We start from the raw sequence: 26705 nt of genomic DNA on the forward strand, positions 1-26705 counted from the left end.
AATTGGTCTTTTTTAAAATTCTGTCACACAATTTTGGGGTGCATGACATGGTTTCTGGCTGGCTGAAGTCGACAGCGCCACATTCATCTGTTTTCAGTGAAACCGTGGTAAAGTCGGAGCCTGCCTTGGCAGTGCCTGTAGCTCTGCGCTCCATTGTGCTGATGCATCACAGGTTTAGCAGCACAATGTTACTTCATGGTGTTTTCTGCTCGCCAGCTCAGCAAACGGCTTGTGCTAACCTGATCGCTTATCGGCTGTGGCTTATGCTCAACACAGACAATGCTGCTGGCTGCGGCGGCTTGTGGGGCAGAAGAGCACTGACACAGGGAGATCCCTCCTGCCTGTTGACCTGGCTGATGAAGCACAACCAAGCTCCTGGGGAGTTTGTTAACTGCTTCTCAAGCAGTGTAATTTGTACCAGGTGCCAGGCAGATGGGAGCTCGGAAAGGTGGCCAGCGGGTATGGTGTCTTGTGTAATAAAGCTAGCGAGCACTTAAAAACAGGTCTTCCAGCCACGCAGGGAGCTTTTGACTCTCGTGAGGGGAGAGAGAAGCTATTAACCTGCCAGCAGATTCGCAGGTTTAAAGCCTGTAGGACCCGCAGCGATAATCTAATCTGATTTCCTGTATAATACAAATCGTGGAATCTCCCTGGCCTAATTCCTGCTCCGTGCTCACCCTGTGTGTCAATGAGAACATGTACATCGGAGAGGGGTCCGGCTGCGGTTCAAGCACTTCCCGCGGAGGCAGCTCCCGTGCGGGCCCTGCCGGAGGGTGCCACGGCGGGCCGGGGCCGGGCGGGGTGCGCGGCCCCCTTCGTCCCGAGCCCCTGCGGGACGCCCCCGGCAGCCGCAGGGTGTCGCTGCGGGGCCGCGGAGGTGCGGGAGCGGCGCGCTGCGCTGCGGCGGGGCGGGCAGGCTGCCGGGGCCCCGGGGACGCGATCTGCCCCGAGGGCACGCAGGTGGAGCGCCGCAGGGAGTTCGTCTGGCCAGTTTGTTGGGCCAGAGCCTGCTCTCCGTCATCCCAGGAAATCCAGAAATTACCTCTTTGTTTATCGCCTTATCAGAAGCTTTTGATGTGACACTTCATCCAGTGACAGAACTTTGAGTTGAAGGTCCGACTGCTTTTCGGTTTGGGCCACTGGGGTAGTTATCCGCCATCCCTGTGATGCTGGAAAGCCTGAAACAATGATGAGGACGGGGAGTAACAGATTTCCCAGGCTGACTCCATTCATTCCCAGAAGATTTTTCCCGCTGTGAGTAGCAGTTTGTCTAAAAAGATGTGCAGTGTTCCGGGTGCTGAAAATCAGGCTGCAGAGGGAGCTAGTCTCAAGGTAAAACTCTTTCTCCGCGTGCCCTTTCCCTGTCAGTTGATGTTATCCCTTCAGGTTGTTCTCAATGCTGCAGAGGTAGGAGTACTGAAAATCCAGTTTTCCCCGAATGCATCTTGTGGTGTTCCCCAATATGACTGTTTTCCAGGCCAAGTTCGAGGATTGAAACTGTTTGCTTGGGATTTTGTTACAACAGAATGGGTTAAAGGGTAGTTTTGAGTGATGAGCCAGTCAGCCAGAGGTATTGGCCAAGCCCTGCAAATGTGTGCACCAGCACCACAGTACGGGTCAGAGGGTCTGATGCAGCCTTTGATGTGTTGGAAGGTTGCTGCACAGGTGGTCGGTGCTTGCAGAGGTAAACACAATGTAGACAGAACCTAGTCAGATTTACCACACATGCTTGTATTTCTGTACAGAAATACAGTGACTCAGGGATCCATTGAGGACCCCATGACAAATTAGTTTAAGGACTAGAGCCAGCATAGCTCAACCCTCTGGCAGCCTGGGTACGGCTGAGATTTGCAAAGTGCTCTCAACACTCATGGTTGTTACTTTGCCTCCTGTTCTTGCAACACAGTAGTACGTCCCTTGACTTACAACATGGCTACCCCACAGCCCCAGTTTGAAGTGACATGTTTCCTTCTCTAGCTCTTAAAAAAACAAAAGGAGCATAAAGTGAAGAAAAGTGCTTTCAGATGCGCAGCTCTCAAGCTGCTCTATTATGGGAGGTGATGGTGGTTGCCAACTCCATGTCCTAGTCTGGTTCTGCATCTCGTGGTCTAGTCAAGCAGAAATCTGGGGAGGACAGAGTCTGTATCAACTCCTGTACCATGGCAGGAGTTAACACTTAGTTTTTATCTGGCTTTGGTTGCTTGGCCCCTGACTGTGTGTCTGTATACAAAGTGTTTTAAATCTGTGTGGATTTGGATTCCTCTTCACCATGGAAACACAAAAAATGACAAGTGAGCAAAGACAGATCGTGCCAGCAATAGGGAGTAAGATGCAAAGATTTTGAACCCCGTGGATGCTGTTACTGTTTGATGAGTTTTCTGTGGCCCATGTGAAATGATTCAGTGTTGCAGGGTCAGCTCCCACTTTGTCTTCTGCTCTGTAGCCAGCAGGCAATCACAAGGCATGTCTTTATTTCTGAGGCACATTGAGCTGAGGTGATATACCAGTTGTCACAGAGGTGATCAGTGGCAGAGATGGAAGTAGATCTCTGTATCTTAGCCCTGGTCTGGTGCTGTAGTTACCAGACTCTGATTGTCTCATGGATCTGCACATATGAGCACAGCTACAACTCATGCTGGGATTTCAAAATCTTCCTCCATATTATTCCTGTATGAGCAAGCTCATAGAACCTCTTTTTCATTTTGTTTCAGTCCCATGGCCAGGAAAACGTAATTTCACTTTGTCCCTTTTAACCTCCATTTAAACTTTCGCTTAACAGAGTTAGAAGAATAATTTGTCATTATTTATCATAATTAATCATCTGTTTATATCATTAATAGAGAGAAACTATTGAAAAAAAGGTTCTAATGAAAAAGTAAACAGTTTTAGAAACAGTTTGTTTCAGGCCGTGGTATTGTATTTATGTGAATAGAAACCCAAATGCCAATGGCACAAGGAGTTGAAATGGGAGTCCATCTCTGTCATGTTTTTAAATTAAACTTATTTCTCAGTACGTCCCAGGCTTTGGCTGAGGGGTAGGGTTTCAGTAACAGAAAGTCTGCTCAGCACAGCTAGAAGTGCTCACAGCACCAGGAATCCTCGGTGCCTGGAGGTAAGGGAGAGCGCTGCTGGCACTTGGACTGCTCCCCACCAAGCAGGGGAACGCTGTACTGGATCTGCACCACGCACTGTACCGAAACAAAGCCTTTCAGCATCTGTGGCAGGAAAGTCACCAATTGCCATATGTCACTCTGCTGTGCATATGTTAAGTGGGCCCAACCAATCGCATTTGCACATTCTCTGTGTGACTTGTTGTCCCACACAATGAGTGCCCTGTTGTCACCAGTGCTAATGCTATGCAATCTGCTTTGCCATAGTGCAGCAGGCAGCTTGCCTCTTCGTATCGTAGCACATTTTGCCACATAAGCGTGGCCCCGGTATTGCCGGATGCTTTGCAATCTGTTGCTCTGCCGAGTGCAAGCCCTGCTGTCACGTTTGCTGCAGCCTGTTGGGCCACAAAGGAGCAGGCGGGCTGCGGGCAGGGACACGCTCTCTGCTCAGCTGCCGTCTCAGAGCTGCACAGCCCCTGTACGATGTCTGGGCTGCTCAGTAAGAATCAGTCACGTAGCAGGAATGACAGGTGCTGGTAACAAGCTTCACAACTCTATTGTCCATAACTAATCATTCCCATTCCTTAATGATTTTTATTTGTATTTGCTTCATGCATAACAAGCACACCCCAGACTGCAAGTCAGCCTGACTTGCACAAAGGAAAGGAATGGGGTAGTTTCTTACATTACTTGAAGCACTTCTTACACAAACAGCTGATATAGGCAGGGTAGAGTAATGGCCCAATACTTTGCTAAGAAACAGAGCTCGCTGCAAGACTCTTCAGAAACTCTTTGTATATCACCCTTTAATTCAAGTTGAGGAGACATACAAGGCCTTTGCACTATGAACTTCACTGAAACAAACCTTCGAGTGATACAGCCTTGCTGAGGACTGCAGGCTGAACGTCTGCTCAGAGGAACCCCAGGAAAATAAGTACCTGCTTCTGAAGTAGTCCTGTATCATAAAGGTTTTCCCCAGGATACAGTTCATGATGCTAGGGCCACCTGTTGACCAGTGAAGATGTGATAAGTATTGAAAATCTTGTGCTTTCAGATGTACCACTAAACCCACTAGCATCCATTTGGAGTTTGTACTCTGTAGAATAATGTATATATACATGGAACCTAATTTAGGACTGGGAGGACAGTTTTAATTTAGGCGTGCCCTAAGACGAGGTGCTTGGTTCCCAGACTGTAATTCCTTATTACAGCTTTTCTCGATGCAGAACAGTTGGCTGTCCTGCCTGTAGTGTCTTTTGACATCTAATTTGCATAAAGTCAGAAAAAAGCCCTGATTTAGCAATGTAATAACATTCACACATCTGTTTCCACCGAGGACTTTGAACCCCAGTAAAATGGATAAGATAGAAAAGAAACGAAGAGACAAAGAAAAAAAACCCTGCCTGTGGAAATATGACTAATGCCCAGACCTGTCTGTACTTGTTAAACTGTGCTAGAATGACAATGTTAACAGCTTGGCCAAACATCAGAAAATCACTACTTCATCTGATGCTATTAGCTGAGTTATTCAGTGAAGGCAGAGCTGGAAAAATAGCGATGCGTCCCTGGGCCTCGGGGTGGAGCGGCAGAGAGAGCTCACACGCCTGACTAAGAGATGCTAATGAGAGTCTGGCCCCTTAGCCAAGCTGCCCCATGCTGCTGCCACCCTGTCTTGAGTGGCCTCGTACCGCAAAAGCGTTCTGTATTGAACCAGTCAGTAATTTGGAAGGTGTGTAACAGGAGGGGCCCTTCCTGGCCAGCACTTCAGAAAGAGACAAAAATGCTACTTTATATTTTGCTTGTAGGGCTATGTTCAGGCTGTAGAAGAAATGCCCAGCGCAAGTCACCCGCCGCCAAGAATGAACTGTGTGCCTGATAATCACTTCCAAATGTCCCGCTTCCCTGAGGGTGGGGTTTTTGAACAGGAATACAAATCCCCTTCAGCTTTTGTGGTATAACTTGGACAATGATATTTCTACAGCATTGACACCAGCAGTGGGATCTGTCTCTGGTGTTTATCTTTGCCTGTGCAAAGGCACACCTTTGGGAGGTGAAGGAGTTGATCTTTGGATTTGTGCCTCACAGTTCTCCTAAAATGCTGTGCGCTGCCTTCAGGTTACAGGCCCCGTCATGTCTGCCTTCCAGTGAGGCACAATGCTCACCTGGCTGGCTGAGAGAGGGGGAGATCTGCTGGGTTGTGTTTGTGCTAAATCCTGTCTAGCCAAGTGTCATCCCCTGAGCAAAAAGTGACGCAGAAGAAGCCTGTGATAAAGCCAGAGGTGCTTTATACTGCAGCTTCGTGTTTCCTGGAAATGTCTCTAGGAGTAAAGGACAGTGCTTTAAACAGCACTTGCCGTAGGCATGTACTTCATTATGCTCTTCATGCAGGGACACATTGAAATTCAGTTCAAAGAGAGAAGGAAAACCATTTTGCAGTAACCAGAGATCAGATTATTTGGTAAGCACAAAAGCCTTTTGAGTAATACGTTTTCTGTGGAGAGTCAGATGGTTTCTATATGCTTAGTAGCCTTCATTTCTCTTGAACTGTGTAGTTCAATTGAGGTGCTTTACTTGGCTTTTAAACCGTATCATGCCAATGTGTCACAGCGCAGCTGGATGCCTGGAATGGCAAAGCCACAGAGCATCTCTTGCAAGGCCAGGTTCTGCAGTGTTTGGCCTTGATCTTCTCTGGAGGGATACAGCGATACTCTGACTAAAATCCAAGTCGGTCTCTTCCAGTGACCTACCTTCAACAGTAGTTTGAAGGAAGGCTGGAAGTAAATTGCTGCTTTAAATTTCTGTTTGTACTACACTAGAGGTACGTAGAGATCTCCAGGAGATACAGGACCTCTGTTATTTTGTGTGTCTTGTGACATAGTGTGTTACATAGGCCAGGTGATAGAGAATCTGGATCCAAGCCAGGAGAATACCTGGTTTACTGTATTGGAAGTGATGCAAAGAAGTACAGAGGAATAAGCAACTGACCTGAAACAGAACTAAAAATTAGATCTTTTTTTTTTTTTTTTTTTTTTATGTTAACTTTGCTGTCTCAGCAGAAGCCGCTTTGTTATGGTAACTGGTACAGTCTTCCTTCTCTTCAGCTGAGCTGAATGTTTAATTGATTTAGCAGCTGAAAGTGACAGGTAGGATGCTGCTGGTGCAGGGAGAGCTTCGGAAGAGAATGGAAAGGACAATGTATTACAGTTGTGTATACACTAGTACTTCCCTAAAAATACATGTAGCTGAGGTAGTAGATACAAGCTATTCCCAAGTACCAAACAGTGTTGCTGAACCAGACCATAGTGAGAAAGGGGAGGAGGATGAACAGGTGTTTTTTGGTAGTAGTTGTTCGCGTGGATTAAATCTTTCCAACCTTGGTGACTAATCTATGTTGATGGATAAATTTCTACATTATGTATTCAGACTGTGTGCTACAGAAGACTGAGAAAACCAAATATCTTACCAAACCCTGCTCACCTTGTGCTGAGAGCCCCATTCAATATTCTGTTAATTAGGCAGGAAGGCATCAGCCCATCTTCCAAGGAGACTCAGAAGGAGTTGCTGCTCAGAGTTATTCATTGTGAATGCTGCAGCTGCCCTTTCTAAATGCAGATCCAGAAAGTAGAAGGGAGACAAACTTCAGGATTTACAGCAGAGCAAAGGAGGGGCAGTGGCTGGCAGGAATATGGGAGGGGGGAAGAAGGGGGAAGGGAAGGAAGTTTCTGTTAAAAAACATGTGACCTCCTCTGCCTGCAGGTCACCAGTGTCTTTAAATTGGTAGTTCTTTTCTCTTTTGCTAATTAGTAGGGGCTACAGTGGAAGCGCATATTCTGTCAGCTTAAATTCAGTTAGTCAAGAAGGTAGACTGTGCCTTTTAGGTATTCTTTTAGGGTAAACTCTTCCTATTAGGCACAGTATATTATCTAGGGATCCATCCTTCACTCACCTGAGAGCGTGGAAAATTTCCTGTGTCCCAGCTGGGATCACAAGTGTGTCCAGAAAGATGAAGAACAGAAAAGCCTATTGCTTTCCAGGATATTCTAGCAGTGAATGTACACATAAGCAGAGCACACTGGACAGATTTGTTAGTACTACCACCTATATGTCCTATATGTCTCTTTCTTATTTGTCTTAATATATATGTATAATTCAAAGACCATTTACAATGATTCCCTTTATTTAAACATCCTCTAGATTCTATCTGCTTGTTTGTGCCTCCAGGAAAATCAATCTGTGTAGCGTACTGAGCGCAACTGTAATAAAGGAGAAAGACATAAAATAGACAGTGAAATACAACGTGCTCTCTCCAGAAGGGAAAGTAGAAGCCTCGAGCCAAAGTCCAAAGGTTACATACCATGGTAATGGTCTTATCTAACCTGGTTATGTCTAGTACTTGCAGGTAAACAGATTGAGACATGCTGCAGTCATGAAATGACTGCAGCAAAGCCTGATGAGACTCACTGCCACCCCATGCTCCACCTTAAAGTGTGTTACAGCAGCAAGCACCAGAATCCTTCAAGATCTGGCTGTTGTCTTAGGGCCATATCCTTGTCTTAGGCATCCCCAAAGATCTGGGTCGCTTTGGTGGAGAGCCTGAGGAGAAAATTTGGAACGTGCATGAGCCTCCTGGGCTCCTGGCTGAGGCACTTTGTCAGATGTTAGATCACAAAGTGGTACTTCGTATAAGCACAAAACCCAACTTCGTTATCATATGGAGCTTTAAATCCAGTTATTGTAGGGATAGATACACTCTTGAAATGAAAGGGAGTAAGCATGAATATTTCTTTTAAAGATGTTTTGGGTTGTATCTTGGTCAGACTTTCAAGCTATTTTGTTCACTTGCTGGCAGAGAAGTTTCTGCTTTTTTGCTTCTTACCACGGTCTCTCTGTATGCCTGGCATTTCTATGTAATGGGGGGCTGTGCACATTCTCAGCATCGAGGCCACTTCCTAGTTTGCAGCAGAGCTGACCAGCACATGCTGTGAGCCCAGAGCCCCAGCTGCTCATCAGCTACTTTTCTAATGGCTGAACAGCATCTTTGAGTTTAACCTTTGAACAGAAAGCTTAAATATTATACAGAATTCCTCTTTTACTGTTCATTAAAGAAACCGGAATCCCCCATTACATGGTTATATGCCTGTTGCTTGGTGAGTATGAGGGTAACAAACCATCCACACTGCACAAATTTCTAAATTATTTTGTGCGGGTATCAGCATCCGTAGATCTCCTCTGTAATCGTGACCATCTCTTGCATATAAATACTTGCCTGTCTTGTCAACAGGCAGCTGAAAACAAGCTCCAGATGACGTGGTACTTTTTCAGCCATGAGTACGTATTTGGAGAGCAGTTAGTCTCACCACTTCCCTGTTCCCCCTGTTTCTCAGATACAAGCACACCATGCTGCCTCCTACCACCACACACTCTTCTAGTAAGGAAGAGCTGGTTGCTGGAGCTGACAGACCGCTTCACAGGTCCACACTGTGCGGCTCTATCTCCATGGCTTTTATCTCCTTGTTCCCCTCGACCTCCCATCTGCCTCCATCACAAGAATCCTGTGGGCAGCCCTGATCTTGAACTCTCCACCCCCTCCCAGATCTTTCTTATCTGTAAATCTGTCTACTGCTGAGTCCACAGCTTTCCCATGCTTCTCACAGGCACACCTAAGAAAGTCTAATTTGCGCGGTACCTTCTGACGCTGACAGCAGTCACTCGCAGCTATCCAGCCACCTGAGCACACTGAGCTCTGCACCCGTTCTTGCAGTGCTTCAGGGACTGCCTGATGTTCTTCTCCCCTTCCACCACCCAGTGGTTCCCTGCCAGGTTACTGGCCATATTCATATTAATTCATATTAATAAGCACCCCGTATACTTTCCTGAGGCTGGTCCTCTGGGTTCATTTCTCTTTCTCTAATACTTTCCCAGCTGCCTCCAGTTGATTACCACCGACTTTTGTCTCTGTTCTTTTATGTGTCTCACCAGAGGTAGTGGAAAAGTCTTCTCCTCTGCAGTTCTCTGAAACAGCCTTTACCCTATCTCCTGCTTCATCTTCTAATCATGGCTAATCCCCATGGCTAATGCTTCCTTTCTGTTAGTATTCAGGAACCTTCAAGCTAACTTTCTCAACTGTGCTTGTACCTATTCTCTTAGCGCTACAGTTTGCAGGGGTAGACAATTCTCTTCCCACACCTCCTCCTGAGCTCAGAAACCACGCTGGCCTAGAGCAGGGCACATGGAGAGCACCAGCCTGCCTGCCTGCCCGTGGCTGCCCTGTCTGTCTCCTCTCGGTGGCTCTTGAGCCCTTAGACATGCTCTCTCAGAGTGGCTGTTACCTTTGTACAGCTTCCAGCACTGATGTTCTTAATGGGAAGATGTTTTATTTGCATGGAAAAAAATGCTAAGCTGATGCCATAGTTGTGTCTGAGTGCTCTGCATGCCCTGCGGTGCCTTACCCAGAGTGAAGAGGATTTGTGAGCCTCTCAAGTAATCGCCTTTCAGAGAAGGGAGCAGTTAGAGAAAAACTCTGAAAAAATGGGGAGTGGGGGTGTGTGTGTCAGATCTCGAGAACCCCCCGTTCACGTGTTAGTTCACTGCCCACATGGCATTGTGTCCTTTTGTTGGCCGAGACACGTGTGAAAGTGGGCAGGAAAGCCAAAAGTTTTGGAGTTTGCTTGTTACTGCGCCACATCTACCTGCTCCTTTGCCTTATCCAGAGCCTATCGCTGTAGAGTCTTGGGGCACCTCCCAAACATTACTCACCACCACCTCCCTCAGAACAGGAGATCATTGGAGGAGATAGGGGAGCGTGAACCCTGCTGAGACTAGTGTTCTGTCTCCCACATTATTGCCGTAAACTCTGGAGGTGAACTGCTCCATCGAGTTCCTGCCCATCGTGTGTTCTGATGATAAAGCTTACATTAAATCCTACTGAAAATACAATATAGTCATAGTAAAACCAGTAAGTATATTTTATAAATGAAGCCATCAAACTGTCCGTGCTGTGGAATGGTGTAATATGTGTGCAACGTGGTTGAATCTAGTACTTTGCTGCCTGAGTTTGTCATATGTAGGTTCAGTTTAAAACTAATAGAAAAGCCAAACAACACGAAGACACAAGTATTCCCCCTCTATCCCCTTCCATTAATGCAGAGCTGCATCAAAAAGGAAGTGTTCTCATAGCGTACTGAAGGGAACGGTTATAACCTGCATGCTGATCTTGTACTTTTTGCCAAGTATAATGCTCACTAGGAAGTTCAGCATCACAGGTGAAAGGATAAGAAAAGACAAGTATCTTGGAAAAAAGTAAATTCTCTGATAACACTATAGAGAACATACGATCTTAGCAGAAAGGAATGTTTAAAAGTCTGGAAAAAACCCTTATCTTTGGGCTCTGCCAACAAAAAAAAAATAATTGAGACGTGTCTTTAAATATAGCTAATAACTTTACATGCTTGGGGCAGGAGAAAAAGAATAATCAGTCTGTAGTTTGTTAATCCACTTGCAAAGGCAGCTGCACATACAGCTCAGTGCTCTGTTCAGACAGAGTAAGTCTGGAAGCTGCTGCCATATTCTGTCTTTGCTGGAGGTCCAGAAAGCAAAGCATTACGGTGCATTGCAAGGTAAGTGAGAGTACTGAACGAATCCCCTCTTCGAGCTGTATAAATAAGAGGAACGAAAACGAAAAGGGACATGTACATATTAATCACGGCTCTGCACCATTTGCTCCTGATGGCCCCAACCAGCATCCTTAGTGGGACATTGAATTTACTGGAGTTAGAGAAAAGCTATAATGCCAAAGGCTCCGAGACTGCTCCCTGTCTGTGGACATCTCGCACAGCTGATAAAGATGTTTGAAGCACACTCACAACAAGCTTTTTTTTTTTTTTCTTGGTATTCTGCTCCTATTTAATAACATCGAGGTTACCTGTTCATGCTCTCACCTCTAGGACAGAGTGAGGGGCATGGAAAGAAACGATTTTAAAATTCATCAGTCTAAACCTATAATGGACTCTGACTCTGCACATGCACCCTAACCCACACATCTGTGGAAGGAAAGTGGCTTGAGAAATCACCAGTGCTGGGTAAATTGAGACCAGTCACTTGCAGTCAAGTGTTTTTGCTGGGTAAATTGAGACCAGTCACTTGCAGTCAAGTGTTTTTGCTCAGCTGACTTTCAGGTACTCTCCTGGCTCTCCCTGTACCCCTCCCCGACCCCCCCCCCCCCCCCCCCCCCCCCCCCCCCCCCGCAGTTTTCCAACAAAACCAAGCTGACAGCTCTTCACCTATCAAGGAGGCTACAGGGTGCCTTTCTGCTGAGATCTTTTGGGCTTTATTGATACTCCAGGACAGTGAGGCACACAAGAACAGAAGTCTACAGCAGCCCTTTCCTTAAGCTTAGAGAAGGGCATGTCCCCAAACTGGAAAGGGTTATATGAAACAATGCAGTAGGAAAAATACCCCAACACCAAACCATTTTTTTCACTGACTTGAAAGCTGAATGTTTGTTTTGTTGTAGCCTTTTTCTTATTTTACTTCTCCCTCCTTCTACTGGTGGATGTTGTTGTTGGTCTTCAAATGATCCTTTTCCTCCTTTCTTCCTATTTTCTCCTGTCATCAGCTCTTCATTTTCTTTGAAAAGCAACACCCTGCTGCTCATTTTTTTCAGTCACTTGCATTCCAGGTTTCTACAATTTCTTCTTCCCTCCACTCCTAGTACAGCCCCTCTACCTTTACCAAGTTTCTAGTGTCTCCAGCACAGCTCTAGCTCTCACAAAACTGCAGCAATCATGTAACAATTTACAGCCCTTAACCACTTCAGTGTCACACCTCTCTACAAGGTAGGTAACTGTTCATGAACATTGCTAAGCTACTGCTGTTTGGCGTAACAGATCGTTCAGCTGTTTCTGCAGAAAGGGCCCCAGATAACAATAGTAAGGCTGCAAAAGGTCAGGGTTGGGATGAACAGCTACAGCTGCGTGTCAAACTATAGGCATCTGCTAACACACTGCTCAGCTCCGAACCCTCCTTTTACTCTCAGGTTTGCGAGCATTACATGTCTTCTGCATTTGTGTCAGATAGGCTGTATCTTCAAACCAGTATTTTTTGGGGGGAAAAAGTTCACAGAAAAATCCATGGATCACGTAGAGCTCATCATTCCACGCTTCACACAAAATGGCACGGAGTAACTGGTCTGTCTTCTTTGTTCCCTGCCCGTGCTGCTGTGTTCGTGTAAACCAGTGTGCTTAGTCAGGGAGAGGCTGTTGCTTCTGCTGAAGGCAGCTCGTTAATAAACTAATGGTGTGATGTTACATGGGGACTCCCAACCTGAAATGCGGTGTGACGTTTTTCCCCAAAGGTGGAAATTTTATGGTTTTTAACCTGAATTAATCAAGAAGCAGAACCTTAATTAAGAAGCAGGTTGCTTCTGAAACAGCTAACCCACTTCAAAGGGCCAGAGCTGTATACTTAATGGGGAACAAAGAAAAGAAAACGGTCAAAACAGACCATATCTGTGCCTTGTTCTCAACCCATTCATCTTCCACATGGGGGGTGCTCTGCTGGCATTTTAAAAATGGCAGTGGAACATCTGCCACCCAAAAGGAGAATTGGGGGGTGTGAGAGGGCCATGTGGTTTATTCAAAAGCCACTGCTCCCCTTTTGAAGCAGAAGATGAGCCAGATGTACCTTTTTTTTTTTCCTCTGCCAAGTCCTGGTCATGTTTCCATTGATTTCAGTTGATCCAGGATATCGCTCTTATTCTCTTTTTCTTTACTTTCTTTTCCCCGTCCCTGGCTAGGTGGTTTCGCTTAATGAATGCGGCAGGCAAGCTGATCCTGTTTCGTCCTCTCATCATACTAGGTACAGCTGCTAGCTGAGGGGCAAGTGGTTTAAGAAAAACAAGAAATCTCTTGAAAAATGTTACATTTCTTAGGACCTCCGTTCCCGCAGAGCTCAGTTTCCTTCTGGAAGAAACACCTCAGCCTCAGACAACTAACGTGTTCCTCAGTCAGTTCTAGTTGCCAAGTCAGTGATGTATATGATGCCATTTATTAAGTACAGTTTTGATTAGGTCATTCATGCTTCTGGAATAAAGGGGGATGGGTGGCTTTTCCCATTAAAACAGTATGGTTTAAATGATGTTTCAAAAAAAATCCACCACTGTTTCTTTAGGAAGACGCACAAACTAGAGGTAGGCATCTTTCTTGGTGATAGTGCATATGGACTCGCTGTTGAACGTGGTTTCCAGGTGTGCCAGCCTTGAGTGCCAGCCCTAGAGGTTTTCTACGTCCCGCCAGATGTCCACTGCACCTTCAGGTAGGTGCAGGGTATTGCTGCAAGGCCGGCCTTGTGCTACTTTGGAAAATGCTTTTGAAAGTTGCACCCAACATTAAAAAGAGATTGATGGAAGAGATTAAGATAAATGCACAAAACACTTTCATTTTCTTTATTTTCAATCGATACTGTATGAATACAAAGTTTCTAGAAAGCTACAAAAATTCTACCACTTTATCAAGAAGGCATCAAAATGTGTCACTTTGCAAAGACATGAAAACACCTGCAGTAACCGACACAAAAATAGCATTTTTAGAGTGATGAAATAATTGCACTTAACTGTCATGGATATTAAAGTTATCACACATATGTACCGCGAAAGCTAGAATACGTTTTTTTTTTTTTTACAAAGCACTTTATAAAAAAATTCTCTGCACACAAAACCTATAATTTTCATATTACTATCATACTAAAGATAAATTCACTTTAAAGCCAACACTTAAAACATTTTAAACAAAAAAAGGTACCAGTACCTACACACAGACAATAACAAATACAAGAATACTGTACTGCCAAGAGGTTTGACTGAAACTCCTTTTGAAAGCTTCTGCAAATATGTTAAGAAAACATTGGAGAACATTCACTTTTTTTCAAAGAGCCTTCCCTCACTGTCTAACCTAGAGGTACTTTATCATCAAAAGGCAAGTTCTACATCAAAAGTTACCAGCAGCAGTACAATATTAAAGTAACCACTGACCATATATGAATATGCTTAAGTCACAAACCCATTTTATACACATTACACAAATAAACATAAAGTGAGAATTCCATTAAGTCATTTACAAATGTGAACAAATGCACATGGCAAAAAAACCCCAAAACAAAACAAAAACCCAACCTGTTTTACATAAAATGTACTGAAGAATTAAAGGCTATTCAGGTTTTCAATGTTATAAAATTCTTTTGTCTTTTTTTTTTTTTTTTTTTTTCAGGCACATATTGTATTTTTTGTCTGCAGTCATGAGCCTGAATCAGAGGCCCATAAAACAAAACAAAACGAAAACAAAAACACATATTCTGTAAGGAGGTAACAGGGATCCATCTCCTTTTAGTCAACTGAGTGCATTTAAGATTTAATTTACACACTAAAACTAATTACATGATCTCAGCAAGAATGACCTGAAAAGTTAAAAGGTGAAGATGTCCAAAGTATTTCTTGTACTTTGACTTATCCAGCCTCAGTGTTTTTTAGGGGGCTAAAGATCTCGTTATGAAAGATAAGAGGGGGAAAAAAGAGATCATCCTGAGAAAAGTACAAACCCAGACCCTGTTATACACATCCGCTGTGTGAGCGGGCACGTGTATCCGTACGGGTCGAGTAAAGGGTAGTCGAAAGGTTTCTCAGTATGACTGATTGAGTAATCCAGGAAGAGTGTAAGGGCAACTGCTTGGGAAAGCAAGTGTGCCCTAGGACTTGCAGTGGAAAAATAAATAGCTATGGATTAGTACATCAGATGTTGTTATCTGCCTTGAACTGGCCAGTTACTTACATTCAACATTAATGTACACCCTTCATTATTTCAAATAGCCTATACCGTGGAGGTTTTAACGGAAGAAGCTACTGCCAAACTTAACAAGCTGTAGCTGCGGCAGAAAGGGAAAGTGAGAAACAGGCGTGTTATCTGCAATTCCTTCAAAATAGTGGTGCAGTACCTAAATAAAATCATTTTGGAATTCAAGTAAGTACAACTACATTTGTTAGCAGTAATTTTTAACAGCCCCGGATGGTACCATTATGCTTATTTTAATGAGACAGAAGTGTAGTTGATCACAAATGTTGACTAGTACAGCTGAAACGTTTGGTAATAACTGAAAATATATGCTCTACCTGTGGGGCGAAAGTGTCTTTGCCCTACCTCAGTCTCATTGAGTTCAACAGGATTACTTGTCTTAGAGAGGTAAGTGAGATTTAGACCTCGAAGGAATAACAAAAATAATATTTTAGAGACGGGGAACTTGAATTATCACAATATTTACCACACAGTGTCACAATATTTCTATATATAAAAAGTTCATCTTAGTTTTCATCAAATACTTTAAAAATCAAGTTAAAATTGTATTCACAACTATATAATCCCTCTGACAGCTTTTGGTTTTGCTGATATTTGTTCTAACATTGTTTTCTTAAAATCTTGCTCCTCTTCCCATCAATTTTAGTTATCGTGTACAGTATGGCCCCCGTTCACAGAAGGTATCAAATACAGATGCATTATCAAGAGGAGCTTTTTTTATTTTTTCCAAGAAATCATCTGGGAGAAAACCAAAACAAAACAACCCTGTGTTTTGAATCGTGCTGGCCAGAGTTTCTCTAACAGCACCTTCATCCACAACCCTCACACTCAACATTTCAATGCTTAATAACACACAATTGCATTTACCCTAGCTATTCTCTGTTCCCCATGTTTTAGGCATCTGACTTTCAGCACGCACAGCTTTGTAAACAAAATCTTCTGTCTAAATAAAAAATCTTCGCAGATACCAAAATATTATTGAGGAGAACAATAAAGTCACATTTGTCCACTGTCTGAAATTCTGCAGTATATGGTTCTCTCATTATGCAGATGCACAACTGGATGAAGAGAATATAAATGTGAATAATTTTCATTTTTGTATCACAGACTAATCAGTTGCTGGTTTGCAATGCTGTCAGAAATGGCAAAACAGTAGATTATTCTTCAGCAGGTTGATCATTAGCAAAATTACTTTGCTATAAATGGTGCTCTTTTGTGAATGGAGGCCTGTAGATTCAACTTATTCCAATAAACCAAAGGCATTACGGTGATAACTAAATATTTTTGGTCTCTCTACAAATTGTCATTATTATGGCAGCACTTTTCTAAGCTGGAATTTCAAACCAAAGGCACTTTCATGCTAGAGTGCAGAAGAGTCACAATTAATTATTTGGTCATGAAATTTAAAAAGGCAGCATTTAGTAATACAATTCACTTTTCACGGAGAGCTAAGAATCTGTAACCTTTCCTTTTGGTATAGGCATTTAACTGCGCACTCGTGGGACTGACTTGTACGGAAGGTTGGTTTAGATCAAGCAGTCAAAAACGGGTTCTGTGGGAGAAAATACAGGTATTTTTAAAAATGGAACCAATTAATAAAACAATATATAAAATTTATGTTAAGAGGCTAAAGGTACTTCTAATGTAATGCTAAGGCACTGCATATTGTAATGCTTTGGCAGCTCTCAATTAAAAGGTTCCTACAAAAAAGTAACAGTAACAAGATAAGTACTTCCAGCTTACAAAAGAGCTCACAGTTTACAGGCAGCCTGTTGGACTACACACCCCACACCGAACAGTTGAAGGATTAAGGCTTTTAAGAATTAACATATACAGGGTATGGATTCATTTACAGAAGTGTAAAGAAAAGACGATGGAAGTAGTTTCCCTAATATTACATATGTGAACACCAATAAACATTGTGACTTTTTATACCCTATAGTTATGGCATATGTAGTGTGCCAGATTCTATTAAAAAAAACTGTACCTGGTCTTGCAAATTGACTTACATACTTTATATGCCTCAAAGAGTTTGCTTGTTATTTAAAAAAAAAAAAAAAAATAATCACCAAAACCACAATTCAAACCCTAAATAAAAGACAACTTTAGAACAAAAAAAGTAGTTTTTGACTTGTAACACCAAGTGCTTAGAACAAAGGGCTACCATTAGGCTGTTACAATGCAGTGCTTTTCCTGATGTGATTGTTAGTGTTAAAAATGAGTGTTAAAAGAGACCTTACCATGGACATATTTCTCAGTTCAGTTCAACGGAATATAAACCAAAAGATCATCAGCCCTAACATCCACGAGCCGGTAACAGCTAGACATCACAGCAATTATCCGCCTACTAGGGTTAGATCAGAGGCAAACTAAGGAGTTTAAGCAGCCACCCTTCACCTGGGTGATGTTGGTATTGTCCCCTAACCCGGGTCCTCACCAGTGCTAAGTGTGACCGCGGTCTGACGCAGGTGTACAGCGACCCGCTACCTCACCTAGGCGAATTCTGTTCTAGATAACTCCGCAATGGGCAATTCTAACAAAGTGTTACGCAGATACAGAATATAAAAAAATAAGACTGGCTTTTTTGAAGACTAGAGCGCTGTGCCTGGGAGTAAATTCTAGACTTAAATTGTGCATGGGCGCTTCCGGGTCAAGGGCCGGGAGGAGGGACCTGCTAACTGTTAACTTTGACTCAGGACTGCCAAAGACCTTCCCAAGAACGCTCTCTGCTCATACCTCGTGGCTGATCCTTAAGGTGGCTTGTGCTTGGCCGGGCAGCCCTCAGCCTTTCAGACAAGCGTTTTGCATGAGAACCCGCTGCTGGCCCAGCAATTGCTGAAACAACTGCTGCTCGGGCAACTGAGGGGCAGTGCTGGGGTGCAGCAGAAGGAAAGAAACTGAGCGACACTCTCTGGTGTAGCCAGGAGGAATGAGACTATTTCTCTCACATGTGCGTACCTCAGTCGCTCACACCCACATCCATGGTTCGAATCCTTACGGCATTAAAATGTCTCCAGCTGTACTTCACTTCCTGGAGTCGTCCCTGAATATATTAGAAGGATGAATATACTACCACATCCAGATGCAAAACGACATCAGACCCCACGTGGTACGTACGTGTCTGTTTCGTGTAAGGTCTTTGCCAGTCAGAACTGGAGAGACAACTGGGAGAGGTGTAAGAGCACCATGATAAAGAGGAAAAGGAGAAAAAAAATATCTCCACTTTCCAATCTTCTTTGCCTGATGGTGGTTCTGATTTTCTAGCGTCTCATAGATATTAAAGCTGCTGATCCTTTCAGGTGTGTACGTGTTCTTCTTTCAACCACATTAGTGTTTTGCTTTCAGTTTACGAATTACTCGATGCTGTCGCAATGTCAGTTGTTTCCATTCATCTGTTAATTTCAGAGTTGCAAGTTTTTCGCTCAACTTACTAGAAAACATAGTTGTCCATATAAAATATAACTGCACACACAAGACTACATATAATGCAAGTCTAAATCTTCAGTATTTACCTACTTATTGCAAAATGAGCCATCTTTTTCATTAAATAATCAAATTTTCATATTAGTACAATACAACTTTATACTCTTTTAAAATACACTAGATATGTTAGGGATAAGGGATGATGTTTTCTTTCTCTGCAATACCTGTTTGAAAGTTTAATGGATTAGAAGATTAGTTTTAGCGTTGAGAAAAAAATACAAAATTTGCCTAATTTTAGGACCTGTCTGTTTCTATCAGGCATTTCTTAAGGCTATATTTTTCATTTGGTTTCAAACAGAAAAACGTTTCATTTTAAAAAATAATTTAGTGAATTACATTCGTCCATATCTTCCACCCTAATTAGTTACAAAGATAATTCTATAAAGATTATTAACTTTGTGTACTCATTTACAGTTATAGCTAAAGATTCATTTCAATTTCACTTGCATTGTAAAACAAGTATTTCATGTTGGAAAAAAACCCAAAATAAATTCTTATAAATGCTGTCAGTTTTTCCCCATGGCAAATGCTCTGTCATACATTTTTCTATCAGAATTAAAAATAGGCCTCCACAGACAGAGGCGTTAGGTTCTTAAATACAGTCTTCCCAAAGAACTGTGGTTTACAAATTTGAAGAACACTTAGTTTTAGAAATAATTTTTACAACTGTACCAGAATTTCACAGCTACAATTATATATGAACACATTAAAAATGACTTCACTAAAACAGGATTTAGAAAAATGTGGGTGAAAGTTGGGCCAGAGGCACTGCCACTTAGTGTTGAGGTTTACAGTCTGTGTTTTGATAAAGAAGTGAAATGAAGTGTATATATAAATAACTGCTCAGTCCTTTACAAGCCTGTAGATATGATGCTGTGCTCCATGTTCGCTGTTCGACACTTCAAATACACAAGCCATGCAGAGCAGGGTTTCTTGCGTATCCCTGTTTGTTACAACCTGTTTCAGGGGAAGGAAGAGTTAAACAATATATTACAAACGTGGAAACACCAGGGCCAAAGCAAGAAATAACTGGCTTAATTTGGACAACCTTTAGAAGTGGCCATTTGGGATGCGTGTCTGCGTGCCCTCTCGTTGGCAATGTAAATGCTCTCCGCGACCACCACGCTCACACGCTGCGCTCTGGGGCTGAGCTGCGGGCGCAGGCTCCCCGCGGAGGGCACCAGGATGCAGCCCGCCGCCCACCGCGGCTGCTCGGCCAGGAGCCTCCATCGCGTGGTCCGGGCTCAGCCTTCCCCAGCCTGAGCCCGCTGCCGCAGAGAGAAACCGGCGCGCCCCTGTCACCTTGTGCTGGCTGGCCGAGCGGCAGCTGAGCAGGGAGCGCGTGGCTCTGTGCTGGTGGCCCTGCCTCTTCCCCACGCCACCACCCCTTGGGCCTGCCCGAATCCTACGGCGGCAGCAGCGCACGGCTCCACAGGCTTGGCTGAGGTGTCACCGCAAAGCCCCAGTGAAAACAAGTTGGGCAACTGGATGAAACTGGCTTAAAGGCCACCATGTGCACCATTCTTCATGCTTTATATCACCTGTGGGGCGTCACCATTACAGCATGCTTTCCTGGCCCAAGAACTAATTAACACCACTGACATCTGCAGTATTGTAACTGACATCTCAGTAAGAACACATTAGATGAATGGGATGGTTCAAAGTTACTGCCTCAGGCTCTCGACAAACACCAAATAGAGACTTGTATGAAAAAAAGAGAGAAGTAAGCTGAATTGCTGGAGAGTAACAAAGACGTTTGTTCATGTTCTCAGCCAGCTTAGCCTTTTCATCCTTAGCGCCTGTAGTGCACAATTCCAAGAGTATTACTCTGAAGTCAGTGAGGTGATTTATTTAGTAAGCAACGTGACTAAAGGACTCTGAAACTGCTTCTAAATATTGCAAGTTAAGCAAGCCATACAAAGCCTGAGAGTATTTTAGAAATGCAAAAATAAAAAGTGAGTCCATACCAATAAAATTGTAAAATTTTCCAACACGCTGTTCATCATGTATTTCTCTGGTAAATGCTTCAGCTTGTGTATGAAGTTGATCATATATTCACACATTGGAGAGCGATTTATTCTGTACACGAATCGGCCGTTCTCAAACCTTGCATATTCAGTCTAATAAAAAAAAAAAAAAAAGAGCATTTACAATTCAAAAATAGCAAAAAAGTGAATAATAAATCTGGGGTTTTTTTTCTTTCTTTGTGTAGACAGAAAAAAGAGAAAGTGGCTCTCAGACACACAGGCAGGCCTACTTGCTAACTCCCTGCCTGAGCTATGCAGTGCCTTGCTAAATATTCAAGGATCCTTAATTATTAAGTTATAGTATCATTACTTGTTCACTAACTTATGAATTAAAAAAACTGAACAAATGAGGATTACATAAAGGTAAGTCCAAGTCAAGTAAAAGTGACTTAAGCTGAAAGCTTTGTGGTAAGATGATTGTACATCATTTCAGGGCAACTGTCTGCAAAGGAAACAGCAAAAATAAGCTTGTATGTTTATGCATAAATACACACGTAAACATAGCTACATTATTGCATGATTTAACAGGCAATTTATGAATTACAGAAAGATGCAAGACTGCAGCTGGAAGAAACCCGGCCTGATTTAGATTGCAGGGTCTCAGAGGGGCTGAAGGAGGGTAAGGCTGTGACTTTGGACTCCTGCTGCCCAGCTACCAATTGCTCAGATGAGCTTCTCAGCAGCTTGTGGGGTTTTTTTTTTTAGCTTTCTCTCAGCTTGAAAAAATGGAAATTATGGAAAAAAATTTTATGGTCACTATGCACAGAAAACATATTTAGTATAAGAAGAACACAAACAGTGAGCAGGACATCCATAAAGGGCTCAGCCTGCAGCTCTAGGCTAAAATTCCCATACAGAAACTGTACTGCAGGTAAAAGATGTGGGCGTAGGGCTTAGGACACCGAAGACAAGTTAAATAGCTGCCATACCATTGTACAAAAGGCCAACCAGCTACCTGAGCATGCCATACAACCCTGTGCTTTGAAAAGAAAAGGTGAAAAATAAGTCACAGCCCTTGTGTGTTAAAACAATACACAACTTTGTATCCAAAAGCTGCTGGTGACTGGAGAAAGCATGCTGGCCTTTGCGTAAAGATAAAATAAGCATGGGGATAGATGAAGCGTAGCACACCATCCATTGCTATAAAATGTTTAAAAATCTGGATGACAGAGAGTAGCTTGGCACTGTAGTGTGGTTCCAAACAGGCTACATGGCTGGCCAGGTGGTTGGAAATGGGAGCCAAAGCATTTTTTGCTTCAGCTCTTTTCTGCCAGGTGATGGAGGAGGCGGCACCAGCGTCAGCTGTAGGCTCCCCACCAAAGGGTGCCACAGGTGGGGTAGCGGGGGGTCTGCAAAGAGCAGGGAACTGTAGTGTCACCATGCACACCGTGATTTAAAATGGACCCAAACACTGCTGGGAGGGAAAATACTCTTTCAGGAAGGCTTAGAGGAAGGACGGAAAAGCCAGACAAGAGCAAAGTAAAGACGAGAGGGAGAGAAAAGCCTAAGTAACATGAAAGAGAACCAGAGCATCATCCCACACATCCTATCACAACACCCACCTCTACTTTTTCTACTACTTGCTTTCCAAATGAGCAGACTTTGGTGGAACAGGTGATTGTCATGTTTTCTGAGCTCTCGTACTGACTAGTGACTCCATAAAATGCTCCTGTATCATCTTGAATGTTGCAGTTTAAGTCAGCCTGTTGGGAAAAAGTAATAGATGCTGAAGATTTTATTTTTCATTTGACAATGTCAGTAGCACAAGCTATAATTAGCTCACCGTTCTTTTCAGCGACAGTGGAAAAAGCCTGTCAGGAAAGTACCTGCCTAATTGTTGCAGTAAAAACCTTAGGGAAGTGGCAATTCCTTCAAACTTTACAAAACAGAAGACAACCCAGTATTTCCCTGGGCTACAGGTGACGTTCTTGTCTGGCAGATAGCTGACGATGTCCCTGGAGCAAGGGGAGTGAGCACCTGCGAGAAGCCTTGCTCCAGAGCCGGCTCCTCTGGAGGGAACCTGCCCTGTGGCCTCAAATCCTGCTCCCGAGGGACCATAGTTCACTTTCTCCTTTTCATTTCTTACAGCAATGAAATCCTCACGGGACAGGGTGACAGCTGAGCAACACGGGAATCGATCACCAACAAGATTCTGACAAGCCGTATGGTCCTGGTTCAGCAAAATACTTGACTTCAGGAGCTGTATGATGCAACTCAGCGGCCTCCCCTGGGCTGCGCGCGGAGCCCTGCCTGCCGCACCAATAAAATCCTACTGGCGGTATGTGATTTCTTTCAGTGTTTCTCTGCAGCCTGAACCACGATCCAGCTGCCTTTGATATCTAGCAACAGAGACTGAGACTTGCAGGATCAAGTGAGGAACGGTGCTACCTTTAATTATTTATATCCCAAGCCAAGTCCTGCGCACAGCAGGATTAATTTGTCTACAAAGCAACAGCACAGGTCACATGCTGAATGCGGCCTCCCCAGGGCTGCCGCGGCACCGAAGCTGTTCTGCCACTGTGCTCTTTGTCATCATGAATCCATTTTCAAAAGCCCTCAACTTAAAAGAGCACCAATATGGATATGGGCAGAGTCTAGGGATAGCCACAGCTGGATTTGTTGATTCAGGCATTAGCTCTGCTGACATCTTCGGTGCCCAAGAAGAAAGTGGGCAGGGTTTTCTTTTTATGTGGAAATAGCTGATCAGCTACTGCAGTGTAACGTCTAAGAATTGCCTGAATTTTTAACTTGCTCCGAGACAAGCATTTTAGCTGGGAAATGCACTTTTGCAGCTGTTGCACTTGCAAGTCTAGCTCTGCTTGCTTTTAGTGCTGATACAGAAATGTAACACAAAAATTTTGACAGATACCTTTGTGCCTACCTTGAGACTTTTAAAAAAAGCCAGTTTACAGGTACGTTTATTTACTAGTTAGCGTGGAACGTTTATAATCCTGCCTTCGCTATAGTTCAGGCCATTTGTAACTGCTATTTAATTTTTAACTAGGCAACAACTCATTAATTCTACTTGGTGTCTACAGTCCTTATTTGCGGTACAACATTCTGAGGCAATATGCTGATAATAGCACATACTGAGCTAGTCTGTGGTATGGAGAAGACACAGGTCTAAGATTACTTCGGGTTGGCTTTGGTAAATTAATCAGCGGAGAAGTCTCCTGAGGTTTACACACAGTAACACAAACAGCCCTATAGTCACGTATTTTGCATAACAGAAAGAAATCCTATCGCTATTACACCTTGTTTCTTGCACGTGTTTTGCATGAAGTCAGCAGTTAATGTTTAATGTACATCTAAAGCAGTGTGTTCACAGTGAGCTAAAAGAAATTGTTCCAAGCTAATAGTAAATAAGCAATTTGCCACCGCAGCTGGCTTGCAATCAAAACATGACAAATGGCGAAACATGGCAAACTGTAGCAGCCATCAGCCGTGCTACAGCTGCTTCACCGGAATTTCTCAAGAATACGGACTTCTGATAAAACAATTCCATTGCTGTAAATAACAGTAACAATAATAGTAGTAGTAACCTCTTAAAAAGTGCTTGTTCCTGCTGCTACTACAACTACAGTTTGACTGTCAAAACATTTTCTTTTTTTCCTTTCAGTTACGAGCAAAGTATTTTAGAAATCATAACTAAAACTCTCCTCACACTTTCATGTTTTCAAGAGTCAATCGCATAGACCTTACATTTCAAGCTGCAACTCTAAACAACTGTTTATAGAGTTAAAACCCCCAACTTTTTATTTGCTGCCTTCTGATTTTGAAGCCTGCTGAAAAAAACCTATCAAATTGTTGTATTTACATGCTGACATTTAACCTGGAAAAGTAACACATGTGGCCATCTGGCGCCCTGTTGATCACTCCCACAGCTCTTCCAGCTCTTGCTGAAAACACCAGGAGTCCTGTGTACACACAAAATACGGGCTGGGGCCCTGACGTCTGAATGAGGAACAACTGAAATTATCACTCAAATGTCAGATTATTATATTGCTAATATACTTGCTAATTATTTTGTTAAAGCTTACATAGTAAGAGGTTTGCCTAATCACATACACCCGAAAGCAAAATTATATTTCTTGAACTGACCAAAGCAGGCCACAATTAAAATTCAGGTGGTCCCCCCCCAAAAAAGAAAGGTTTTGAGACTACCAAGAAAACCCCAAAAGGCTGTGCTAGCGATGGGCACTGCTGCGGCTGTGAGAGCTGTTAGCTGTAGCTCTGAGCAGGACTCAGGTGATGTGTTACCCCAGCACTCAGTTTTAGCAGGCTCCTTACTACAGTATTGATTCCAGTTTTTGTGTCTACAGTTTAGAAAGGATGTTGGAAAATTGGAAAGCGTTCAGAAAAGAGTTACAAGAATGATTTCAGGTCTGGAAAACATCCTTTGTAGTGAATGACTAATGAAACTCCATCTACTTACTTTTTCCAAGGGAAGTTTTTCCACGACTTTGTCATAGCCTACAAGTTGCTACATGGGGAAGAGTCTTCTGATAGATTAAATCTTGCAGAAACGGACATTAAAAGACAGAAAGCTAAAGCTACACAAAAGCTAAATGGCAAGATTAAATGCTACAAGGCAGAGGCCGGTAATCCTGATGGCAATGAAACGCCGGCATAACTTTCAGATGTGGTAGAATCACCATTACTCGGGGTCTTTTTTAACCACGCTAGCTAGCTAACCAACAGGGATGCTCCCAGTCAAGTAGGCTTATTGTCCGGAGGCAGACATCACTTAGTAAGGTTCACTGCCTACATTACAGAAGAGGCAGGACTAGATAAATATAGTAATAACAAAATTGAAATATAGGAATGTATCTTATTAACCTTCATTAACCTCTTCCTTATAATTTCCCTTTTCAATGATCCCTGTGAAAAGCATGACAATAGTCAGGCTTCTGGAGCGCTGTGCTCACAGCCTCTCGCACTGCAGCCAGCTTTGTCTCATTATTTCCTCGGTTCTCTGTCTCTGGCTCTTCTCTTGCGCTTCAGACGGAGCCTGCAAGCCCTCCTGGGCTGTAAACCAGCTTTCCCTCCTGTACAGCTTCCCATGTGACTACGCTCTGACCCGTGGCTCCAGGAATTAGGGATGGTGAGCGCAATTGTAGCATGTGCAGACAAATAACCTTCTGAATGATGATTTCAAACATATTGGCATGATTTCAAATACTATGGCATTTCAAATATTATGGTATGCTCACATGTGATGAACAGGCGTCCATTTACTCACTGAATTTGAAAATACAAGATCAATGCAATTTAGGAAAAAGAACCTCAACAACTTAAAACCACAAGTGGAATATATATATATATATATTACTTTCAAGAGTAAAACTCTAATTTGGCTTTATTTCTAAAAGCTGAGATTTATATTAGCTGAATGCATTTGAGGGCGGGAGAGGCACTCAGCTTTCTGGCACCCTGTCTACAGTGGTTGTGTAACAGCCTGATTAATTCATTAATAAAGCATAGCTTGTTAATGGGTAGCACTGAAAAATTACATATTAAAAGCACCAAGCGTTCAACATGCTGCATGGAGAAGCCTCTGCCGGTGTGCCAGAGCAAGCACCAAAACAGAGCTGGCTGCAACCAAAATGAAGAGTAAAAAACCAAATAAAAATATCTCCACATTCACTTCAGCAGAGCTCTCAGGCTCTGTGTTAAAGGCAGGGGGCAGAGGGTAAAGCGCTTGTGTAATAATAACAGCTTTGGCTAACAAAAAAGCAACTCCAGCAAAAATTGCTGAGAAGAGTCTAAATTCTTCCTGCTGAGTAGAAGGAAAACAGCACCTACTGGAAACAGTGGGATTTGGGGAGGGCCGGAACAATTTACACTGGCATTCAGTAGTTAACATTAAGCACATAAGGTCACTTATTAACGACATATAGGTTTTAACAACTGCTGACTGCAGGGAGGTGTGTTACTCATATGACCGCATCGTGCCTCCCCTCCTCCTCTCCAAAGAGCGATCAAAGAGCAGAGATTCCAAATTGTGAAGCAATTTTTTCCAACAGGAGCATCTGGGTTGCTGGCACGTTTTGCCGCGCGTTACAGTGCAGCTCAGGAATTGCGCCCAGGTCTGCCACATGGTTGGGCTTGTGATGGACAGGCCAAGCTGCTCCGGCTGCCCAGCTGCTCGGCCCCTTCCACTCATTAGCCTGCCTCCAGCGCTAATGCCCTCGCATCAGTTTGCGAAGGGGTCCTCCATGGGCACCACGTGAGCTCCCAGTGCC

The 26705-nt window shown here is 43.4% G+C and overlaps 1 protein-coding gene and 1 long non-coding RNA gene across 12 annotated transcripts in view; one reads left to right on the forward strand and one right to left on the reverse strand.

Moving 5' to 3' along the window:
• LOC114016801 (uncharacterized) overlaps positions 1 to 23876 on the forward strand; it is a 151882-nt gene extending 128006 nt beyond the window's left edge. Inside the window, exon 4 of the long non-coding RNA XR_003561474.2 lies at positions 22549 to 23876. This is a non-coding gene — a long non-coding RNA (uncharacterized LOC114016801). The remainder of the gene's footprint in view (positions 1 to 22548) is intronic.
• The window catches only part of TEAD1 (TEA domain transcription factor 1), a 161680-nt gene continuing 148512 nt past the window's right edge, over positions 13538 to 26705 (reverse strand). For all 11 annotated transcript variants that reach the window (XM_055721976.1, XM_055721975.1, XM_055721974.1 and 8 more), the window contains 3 exons: positions 22023 to 22163; positions 20401 to 20553; positions 13538 to 19390 (listed from right to left, as the gene is read on the reverse strand). In XM_055721976.1, the coding sequence (XP_055577951.1) occupies positions 19277 to 19390; positions 20401 to 20553; positions 22023 to 22163 (408 nt within the window). In that variant the 3' untranslated portion in view covers positions 13538 to 19276. The remainder of the gene's footprint in view (positions 19391 to 20400; positions 20554 to 22022; positions 22164 to 26705) is intronic.

Source organism: Falco cherrug, chromosome 10 (genome assembly GCF_023634085.1).
Source record: "Falco cherrug isolate bFalChe1 chromosome 10, bFalChe1.pri, whole genome shotgun sequence".
In the NCBI taxonomy this organism is placed as follows: domain Eukaryota; kingdom Metazoa; phylum Chordata; class Aves; order Falconiformes; family Falconidae; genus Falco; species Falco cherrug.